Consider the following 11,081-nt stretch of genomic DNA (forward strand, 5'->3'; position numbering starts at 1 on the left):
AGTACCACCAGAGATACAAGGCGTGGATTTTTAAAAAATATTTTTTCAAATACCACCACAGATACAAGGCGTGGATTTTTAAAGAATATTTTTTCAAATACCACCACAGATACAAGGCGTGGATTTTTAAAGAATATTTTTTCAAATACCACCACAGATACAAGGCGTGGATTTTTAAAGAATATTTTGTCAAATACCACCACAGATACAAGGCGTGGATTTTTAAAGAATATTTTTTCAAATACCACCACAGATACAAGGCGTGGATTTTTAAAGAATATTTTTTCAAATACCACCACAGATACAAGGCGTGGATTTTTAAAGAATATTTTTTCAAATACCACCACAGATACAAGGCGTGGATTTTTAAAGAATATTTTTTCAAATACCACCACAGATACAAGGCGTGGATTTTTAAAGAATATTTTTTCAAATACCACCACAGATACAAGGCGTGGATTTTTAAAGAATATTTTTTCAAATACCACCACAGATACAAGGCGTGGATTTTTAAAGAATATTTTTTCAAATACCACCACAGATACAAGGCGTGGATTTTTAAAGAATATTTTTTCAAATACCACCACAGATACAAGGCGTGGATTTTTAAAGAATATTTTTTTCAAATACCACCACAGATACAAGGCGTGGATTTTTAAAGAATATTTTTTTCAAATACCACCACAGATACAAGGCGTGGATTTTTAAAGAATATTTTTTCAAATACCACCACAGATACAAGGCGTGGATTTTTAAAGAATATTTTTTTCAAATACCACCACAGATACAAGGCGTGGATTTTTAAAGAATATTTTTTTCAAATACCACCACAGATACAAGGCGTGGATTTTTAAAGAATATTTTTTCAAATACCATCACAGATACAAGGCGTGGATTTTTAAAGAATATTTTTTTCAAATACCACCACAGATACAAGGCGTAGATTTTTAAAGAATATTTTTTCAAATACCACCACAGATACAAGGCGTGGATTTTTAAAGAATATTTTTTCAAATACCACCACAGATACAAGGCGTGGATTTTTAAAGAATATTTTTTTCAAATACCACCACAGATACAAGGCGTGGATTTTTAAAGAATATTTTTTCAAATACCACCACAGATAGAAGGCGTGGATTTTTTAAAGAATATTTTTTCAAACTACCAACCACAGAAGGCGTGGATTTTTTAAAGAATATTTTTTCAAACTACCAACCACAGAAGGCGTGGATTTTTTAAAGAATATTTTTTCAAACTACCAACCACAGAAGGCGCGGATTTTTTAAAGAATATTTTTTCAAATACCACCACAGATACAAGGCGTGGATTTTTAAAGAATATTTTTTCAAATACCACCACAGATACAAGGCGTGGATTTTTAAAGAATATTTTTTCAAATACCACCACAGATACAAGGCGTGGATTTTTAAAGAATATTTTTTCAAATACCACCACAGATACAAGGCGTGGATTTTTAAAGAATATTTTTTCAAATACCACCACAGATACAAGGCGTGGATTTTTAAAGAATATTTTTTCAAATACCACCACAGATACAAGGCGTGGATTTTTAAAGAATATTTTTTCAAATACCACCACAGATACAAGGCGTGGATTTTTTAAAGAATATTTTTTCAAATACCATCAGAGCTCTAGACGTGAATTTTTTAAAGAATATTTTTTTCAAATACCATCAGAGCTCTAGGCGTGGATTTTTTAAAGAATATTTTTTCAAATACCACCACAGATACAAGGCGTGGATTTTTAAAGAATATTTTTTCAAATACCACCACAGATACAAGGCGTGGATTTTTAAAGAATATTTTTTCAAATACCACCAGAGATACAAGGCGTGGATTTTTAAAGAATATTTTTTCAAATACCACCAGAGATACAAGGCGTGGATTTTTAAAGAATATTTTTTCAAGTACCACCAGAGATTTTAAAAAAAAATTTACAAATTCCAAGCCTATTAGAGACTTGAAAAAAAACATTTCACAAAATCCAGCCCTATTAAAGACTTGAAAAAAATATTTTTCAAAATCCACGCCTATTGAATGGCCGTAATTTGGCATTTCTTTCTGTCCTAAAAATGAGCGGGATTAGTCTTTGCACCATAATGAATATTAATACGAGAGAAGTTAGAACAATCACGGTTTTAATATTCCCTGTGCCCAATAGGTTCTTTAAAAATTCAAATCTGCTAAATATGTCTAACTTAAAAGTTACGTATGGTTATCATATGAGTCTTAGATTAATCGAAATTTATTTTTTTTTTTTTATTTTAGTGTATTAATCAATTTAGAGAATCAATTAACATATTATGCTAATTTAACTTGTTTTTTTGTCCAACCAAAGGAATATAACGCTTTGTGGGCATTAGAAATAAAAAAATTGAAGGTCAACAATCCGATCATCTTGACTATGGTAAAATACATAATTCATAGAAATATTCAAGTTCAAACAAGGAACGATAAAAACGAAAAAAAAAATAGAAAAATCTATATAATATGAATCAATATGAGAACTAAATGTCAATAAAAATATATGTATATTTAAGATTCTACAACAAACAAATATTAATATATATATATATATATATATATATGATTTCACAAGAACCTCTTCATTTTTGATTCCAAATTCTTTTATATTTTTTTTTTATTTTTAAGGAAGTAACTCAACCCGCTAGACAGTGTCGTCATTAATGGCTATTAATTTTTTTTTTCTTATTCGGAACTAAGAACAACAAAGTTTGTTTTCTAAGTCTTTCATTGTGAAGGTCATTGTTCCATCATAACATCTATATTTTGTTTAATATTTAATTGATTCTGCAATTTGTATTTACGCTTAATTGAAATTTTATTTTATTATGTTTGAGTAACGTAAACAATTGTTGTTAAAAAAACAAATAGAATTTAAAAAGATGTATTAATGAATAAAAATATTTAATTGTGATTGTTTATTTGTAGAACATTTATGCTTGAGCTGCTGTATATTTGATTTGTTTTTGTTATATTTGTTCTATTCGTACACTACGCCAGGAGGTTTGTTGTTCCATTGTATTGGCTTGAGGCTAGTATATTAGTAGCTATTAATTTATCCATTTAGAGAATTATTAATCAAATTTCGGAAAAAATCATTTGTCCTCTCAATAATTGTGAGTAAGCCCTTAATCATAGTTGTTATCCTATATTGTATTGGATATTTGGACTTATTGTATGAACTCTTTACTCTTTTCATACAATTCAGTAAGGGTATCACAGTTCTAGAGTTCTAGTCCACACTTTTTAAGGGCTTTAATCAGATGAAAAAAAATCATACATAACTTTGCAAAAATAGTACCATTAGTTCGAAATGCAAATATTTTGGCAGCATCCATTCCTGATAGTCAAAAAGGTTGTGAAGAAAGTGTATGAATCTGGGGAAAATGAATTCAAAACAATTAGCATAAAATTTGTAAATACATTTAAATAGAAATGACTAAGTTACGGATTAAATATCTTTTATTTGGTTTCCCGACAGGGTTGCCGTAACTCCTCTCGAATATGATATGACAGCTCTAATTTGGCTACAGAATAATTTGAATTGGTACACTTCGGGAAATTTATTTTACGTTTTTTACAACATAATTTGGAAATAAATACAAAATATTTAGAAGAATAGACTGATATTAACAATTTTCTGCGAGGAAGTCTTTACACCATCAAGAGCAAAGTTTGACATATATACCAAAATCGTGATTATCCCAAATGGATACTGTTAAACGTAAAAGTAAAAAAAAAATATTTTTTTACTGTAATTTTTAATCGTGTTTTTTGATATTTACAATCCTCCGTCTTTATAAAAAGCCTTTTCCAGGTGAAAGGTCTTAAAGCGTATATTATTGCTATGTATGTCTCAAGATATATTGGTCCTAGACCCAACCTTTAGTACACCGACCTCTATGTGTGTCCGCCCATCTGTCCATTATAACTTGTAATCAAATTATATATCGCAGTTATGGAGGTGAAATTTGTATGTAGTTCCGTTCGTCAAAAAAAATTAATGTAGATTCGATGGTAACCAAAGTCGACATTTATACATTTAGGGGATCAAATGAAACAAAACCCATATTTTTGGTTTGTTTTGCTCTAGAGGTCACAACAATGACCCGAACATCACAATATTTTACATGGAGTATGGGGATCTGAACAAGTATGGCTAGTCAAATGGACCAAGACATTTGTGTAAAAATTACAAAATTATTGTTCTATGGAATATATATTTACCAAGTACGTAGGCAGGATAAGTTTGAACCCGTTATATTGATGTATGTACTTGTATTTGGGGTTAAAATTATATATTTACATGTGTCTATGTATTTTTGAAATTATTTAGTATTACCACTACCACACTAGAGGGCTACCAAATTTTGCATGAACGGCGCCTATACTTTTCGATAAGTATCAGTTGATATTTCAGGAATGAAATGATCCTGCGGAGAAGCCGTTGAAGTGGGGATACGTAGTCGAGGACGAAAGTCCTTTTTTGAACATTTCGATTTCGCTGACTAAAAAGTCGAATTTTAAACTTTTCGATATTTGGCTTCGACTAAAAATCGTCTCTTCGATTTTTGACTTTTACGACCAATGCAAAATCGATTAAAAATTTAATTTTTGTAATTAATTATTGTCAACAGATAAATTACAAAGTGTAATTATTGAGTAATTCGGCTTTGAGATAATAACTCTCGAAGAGAAATTCGACCCTGCGATTTCCTCAAAGATCAAAAGTCGACTTCGACTTTTAGACTTTTCAATGCAAAAAGTCGATTTATAGACTATTCGAAAATCAATTTACGTATCCCTATGTTGAACTCTAGTCGCTCAAGAGAGTGCAAATATAGCGAAATGTTGCCCGGCTCGGAATATAGATCCGCAGAAGTTTAGAGCTCAGTGATAATTATGTAGGGTATCATATGGTCGGCCTCGTCCGCCTATACTGCTCTGTCATTAGTTAAAAAATGGACATATTATCATTACTGGTATTGGAAATTGATCATATTGAGTCGATTCATGCATGTCCGTCCGTCCATCCATGTTTAATTGTAAACAAAATACTGGTCGCATTTATGATCTAAATTGGATGAAATTTGGCACAGCTCTTGAAATTGGAAAAAATTGGTCCAGATTTAGGTGTATCACCCATATAAAATTTCGTCCGATACAATGTAAATGGTGCACCAAAGTCCCTATACATCTTTCGATTTGCACATAGTGCACTGAATTGAAATTTGGCACAGCTTTTGAAATTGGGAAAAATCGGTCAGATTTAGATATAGGACCCATATAAATTTTGGTCCGATTTTATGTAAATTGTGCGTCATAACGAATAGCGTGTATCAACTTTCCTTTAAATCGATTTACATAAATTTTTCCCATTGTACGAAAACGACCCAAAATCTTTCCGAATGAAATAAAATTTAGCATAAGTTGCAGAAAGGCATGTGTATGGATTGTTGTTTGATTGTCGTTTCACTTATTGATAAAGATCGCATATTTAAGTTCGTTCAATTTCATGACAATGTTCCTTCGATAAAGCGACGTCTGTTAGGATACATGTGTAGAGTATACCTAAAGTGGTGAAGGGTATCATATAGTCGGCCCAGTCCGACTTTACTGTTTTTACTGGTTTTTGTTATGCAGTAATATAATAGGACTATGCAGCCCCGATTAATTCATGTTTAATTTATAATTCTATCTAAGGTACTAATAAGGTGAATTAAATGTTAATTTTAGGATCAACCTGTAATCTCCTCAGATGGTAAAATACTTTAAGTTTACATTTACATTGACATCGGGTTTTGACATTCTTTCCTAACTTTCTATTACAACAAGAAAACAAGTGTCAGTTGGTGTTGGCGACAGATATATACCATCAGCTTATGGTGTACGGAGGTCTTCGGAATTACACAGGTTTTGTTAATCGCTTTACATATGGTATGTTTTTTTTTTAAGAGGTTTCAGATCAAATCGGTTATTTAATTTGCTACACAATTTCATAAAATTTGTAAGTTTATAAAATATTGATGCTTTCTAGGAGAGAACTTGACCATTCGATATCATCTTTGGACTTGACCTAGGCTTGGTAAAGGTTACAGGTTGTGCAAAGTTTGTTTCAATTTGGACATTTCGGTCGCCTAATATTGGATTTATAAATATTGAAAACGTTGATCATTTCTGGGCGAGGAACCAGAAGAAGTAGACCAATGGGTCCCATCTTCGAATTTGATCTAGGCTTGATAAAGATAACAGATAAGGTCCCATCTTAATAGATGGACCTTACCTTAATAGATCTAGGCTTGTCAAACATAATAGTCCGTTCGATTGATATTATAAAATTAAGCTTTAGCAAAATTACCATTTTGTGGGGAGGTACCAAAAGGAGGTAAATTTGATAAAAATATTACGAAGTGGAACTTATCGTGTCGCCGGCCAGCCAGACAGACGGACGAACATTTGTAATTCGAATCCAAATTTTCTGAAATGGATTTGGTCCAAAGAAACATGGAATCTAAAACCAATATTGCGTATATACCCTCATTAGCTTATAAGGCTCAGGGTATAAAAACTAAATTATAGATATATTCAGAGTGTTTTGGGGTAGTTTTCGCATAATTTCATAAAGGAGTGTTTCGATATGTATTTTTTAGAATAATTTTTACATGCAAAAATTCCCCACTTAAGCCTAGTGCATTTCCATTCCTTTCATTGTTTCGGTGTATATCACATATGTTCATAACCGACTTTTTTAAGTTGCTAAATGTCAAGGTTTTATCTTGTGTATATTATTATATTTTTTTCACAAGTTTAACATTACAATTCAAGTGTGATGGCTATTTATAAAATTATAATTGGCTCAGTGTAGTCAAATGGTTATAAAAATAAAATCCAACTCGAATGGCACAACACCATTTTCGGACAGTTTTTTTATGGTCAGACGATATTTCAACATATATGAATATCAAATTAATATATAACTCATTTGAAATAAAACACACACTCGAAATATATTACTCACCTTTAAAATAAAGCCAATGGAGCATAATATAAACATCATTACATCGGCAATGGCTTCCACCCAACTTTTCATATTTTCATAGAAAGTCAAAGGAGTAGCCTTGCCGGCCATCGCCAATGGAGTGGCGGCATTGGCCAAATGGCCATTTTCTGAAGCTTTTGTGTTGTTATTTTCTTCAACCATGATGAAAGATTCTGGAGGAATTTTTGTGGGGTTTAAGTTTTAAAAAAAAATATATTTTTTCGCTTTTTTTTAAATTTTTAATAATTTTTTTTTCTCACACTAATTTGTTTTGTGTTATTTTAGATCTTTTTTGTAATTTTTTTCACTTTAATATTTTGTTTCTTTTTCTAAATTATTTGCAACATTAAAACAATTAACGTTGTTAATTTTTTCTTTTTCTTAGTTTTGTTGTAATTTCGAAAAAATTGTATTAAGTTGTTGGTGTTGTTGTTTGCATTAGAATAGAAAAAAATAATCGAATTGCACGTTGAAAAAACGATGTTTATAATTTGTTGTAATTTTTCTTAAAAAAACCAAGGGGGTTGGATATGTTTTGTTGGGTTGCTATTAGCCGCGTTTACACGTCCGCTCTCATGAGCGTAAAAAACTTTTGTGATTGTTAAGACAAAATGCAAAGCCTTCTCGACTTCAGCAACACAGATGGCAAACGCAAAATACAAAAGACGAAAAGGCAGCAAAAACAAAACACAAAAAAGTGAAAAAGCAATGGCAAAAAAGCAGCCTCACAAAAAATCACAACAAAACTGAAAACCCCCAAAACACTGGCTGTCTGGCTAAAACGTATTAAGTCTGGTTTTAATATGATGGTTTTGCACCTGTATGCGTATGTGTGTGTTTGTTTTCAGTATTTGGTTGCTGCCGCTTAATATTGAAAGTGATTTTTTGCTACCTGATCGTGTGGCTTATTTGAAGCTTTACTACCAGCCAGGTTGTGTTTGTGACGTCATAACTTAAGCTCTTGTTTGTGTAAAGCTTTAATTAAATGTAAATGCTTTCAAATACGGCACGGTTTGATTGTGGGCATATTAGAAGAAAACACACAATGTGTGTGTTTGAGTGTGTGCAGTTTTCACAAGACTACCACAATGGCCAAAAAGAAAACAAAACAAGAAAATGCTTTTATTTCACACTAGACCTTCAATTTCTTCAACTGACCATTGTATCACAGGTTTATTTTTCATAACATGCAGCCGCCACAGTTGAGTTAGCTTTTTGCTTTTTGCATTTTCTTTTATTTTTATTTTTTCTTTAGTTGTGTTTTCATTATTTGCTATTGGCCTATTTTATTATTTTGTAATTGTGGTTTTAAGCGGTCAATTGCATACTGGTTTGATATAGTTGGGCAAATTTGGTTGAAAATAGGTTAGGATTTGGATAGTTTGGAAAAATTGGTACAAAATGAAATAGGTTAGGACTTGGATAGTTATAAGACTATTGACTTCTATTAGGAGTTTTAAAGAGTACGATTTGTGGTCTGTTCATGGATTGATATAGTACATCGCTATTTACCACGACTTATAAAAATAATTACAAATATAATGTTTTTAGAAGATTGATAGGGAAAATGAAAATATCTATAAAAAGTACCTTCGGGGTACATTCGACATTTTAATGTGGGGCACATTCGCTCATATGCAGATAGTGCAAAATTATTTCCTTAACATGTTTTTGCGTTTATCTTTAAAAATAATTCTTTAATATGGCTCCAAATTACATATATAAGAGCAAACGTGCTTCTATTGACGAAAATGCGATAGAAAAAACTATAATTACTGAGATATAGAGCTCTAAACAAAAAGTGCCGAATGTGCCCCAATCTCCCCTATTTCAAATCATGACATTTTTAAAAAGGGTCAATGGTAACATTTGTATTGAGTGATCGGTGATCGATCGATTATAGATCATGGACAAATCGTACTAAATATGTATAAAAATTGGAATTCACATATTATGATCAAATAGAGCTAACATTTGGAAATTAAGCAAGTATGTATATATCTGTAGGTATGTATTATTCTACAGTGTAGTTCCATAATTTCCATGTTTCATTTATCAAATAATAGAAGGATGGCCTTAAATTTGGTCTGTGAGTTTCTGAAAAATCTAATGTCTCAAAAAAACCAGTAAGGAAAGTAGTAAAGTCGGACGGGGCCGACTATATGATACTCTTCACCACTATGGGTATATTAAACAGGACTATTAACATGGAATTGGATGAAATAAAATATGTGATATTTATCTAAATGTGAATCTACCTAGATCTATCCATAAAGTATGTAAATCGACTTCAAACAAATATAAATAGGTCATCCGTTGGGCTATGTCTGTACTTCTAGAAAATGCAACTACGTAATTCTAAATCGGTTAAATATATATATATATATATATATAGGGGCTATATTTAAATCGGAACTGATTTTTCTCCAATTTCAATAGGGTTCGTTCAAATCGTCCTTGGGCCAAATAAGTGACCTATGCCAAATTTCATCCAATTCGGATCCTAAATGCGACCTGTACTTTGTTTACAATTTAACATGGACAGACAGACAGACGGACGGACGGACATGCATAAATCGACTTAGAAAGTGATTCTATGCATATTCTCAAAAGGAACCATGTGTCTATCTCGTTTCCTTTTCCCTGTTACAAACATATGCACGAAGACATAATACCCTGTACCACAGTGTGGAGACGGATATAAAAACAATAAAAGCAGAAACGAGACTAGTATATGATACTCTTTACCACTTTAGGCAGAATCAACAGGTGACAGATTTAAAGTCGTTTGTTTACAATGGAACAGAATTATGAACGTCCATTTAAAGCAAATATCAATCGGACACCCATTGATTATTTGGTGCACAATTAATATGCATCTGCACTAATTTCTACAACGCAATAACGCAATGTTAGCCTCATTTTTATACACTGTTCAAAATTTTGTGTCAATTTGACAAACAATAGTTTACGTAAAGTCGGATGAAAATATATATGGGAGCTATATCGAAATCTCAACCCATTTCAACGAAAGTTGCCACAAGTTAGATTATACTAACATCAGTACGTTTTGCATTTCGGGGCTTTGTACACCATTTACTTCAAATCGGAAGAAAATATATGTGGGAGCTATATGTTAATCTCAGCCGATTTCAACAAAGCTTGACATACGTTAGGCTATACTAACATCGGCACTTTTTTTCAACACTTTGTGGCAATCGGACAAAATATTACTTAAAATCGGTGAAAAATATACTATATCTAAATATGAACTAGAGCTACATCTAAATATGAACCGATTTCAACAAACCTGGCATACGTTAGGCTATACTTACTTCAGTACGTTTTGCAAAATGTTGAGCCTATACTTATTTTGTGTCTTTGGTACACTATTTATTAAAATTGAACGAATATATATACGGAAGCTATATCTAAATCTGATCCGATTTCATCGAAACTTTGCACGCGTTACGTTATACTAACTGTAGTACATTGTGTTAATCGGCCTAACTCTGGGTCTCTGAAGAAAATGTATGTGGGAACTATATATAAAATTTATCTTTGTATCCGATAGTTCACAAAATCTATTTCTAATATAAATATTAAAATGTACTTGCTGTAGACCACACAAATTTGACGACTCGGTTTATATAATGTTTTGACCCATTGTGGAGAGGGTACCTGAAATAGTGGACCAATAGATCTCATCTTCTGTCTTAATCTACGATGCAAAGTTTGCATCATATCGGAAATTCCCTTTGCTATATATTTATTTAAATATTTTCAAAATGTTGACTCGTTGTGGGGAGATACCAGAAGAAATGGACGGATGCTTCCCGCCTCCGTATTAAATGGAGGTACGAACGGCTCAGTCTAGGACTGGTAAATAAATACCAATGCGTGTTAAGGTTTCTAACATTACACATATACAATTGAGGATTTAAAGGAGAAGAAACATAATTTGCAAAATTTAGTTGTTGTTGTTTTTAGTGATTAAA

The 11,081-nt window shown here is 31.8% G+C and overlaps 1 protein-coding gene across 1 annotated transcript in view; it reads right to left on the reverse strand.

Moving 5' to 3' along the window:
• Nucleotides 1–7,267, reverse strand: part of LOC133328060 (estradiol 17-beta-dehydrogenase 11-like) — a 68,274-nt gene extending 61,007 nt beyond the window's left edge. Inside the window, exon 1 of the mRNA XM_061536610.1 lies at nucleotides 7,063–7,267. Coding sequence (XP_061392594.1) covers nucleotides 7,063–7,245 — 183 coding nt within the window. The 5' untranslated portion in view covers nucleotides 7,246–7,267. The remainder of the gene's footprint in view (nucleotides 1–7,062) is intronic.
• Nucleotides 7,268–11,081: the final 3,814 nt, after the last annotated feature.

This window comes from Musca vetustissima, unplaced genomic scaffold (assembly GCF_032173495.1).
Source record: "Musca vetustissima isolate MV318-11 ecotype Yass unplaced genomic scaffold, APGP_CSIRO_Mvet_v1 utg11591, whole genome shotgun sequence".
Lineage (NCBI taxonomy): Eukaryota > Metazoa > Arthropoda > Insecta > Diptera > Muscidae > Musca > Musca vetustissima.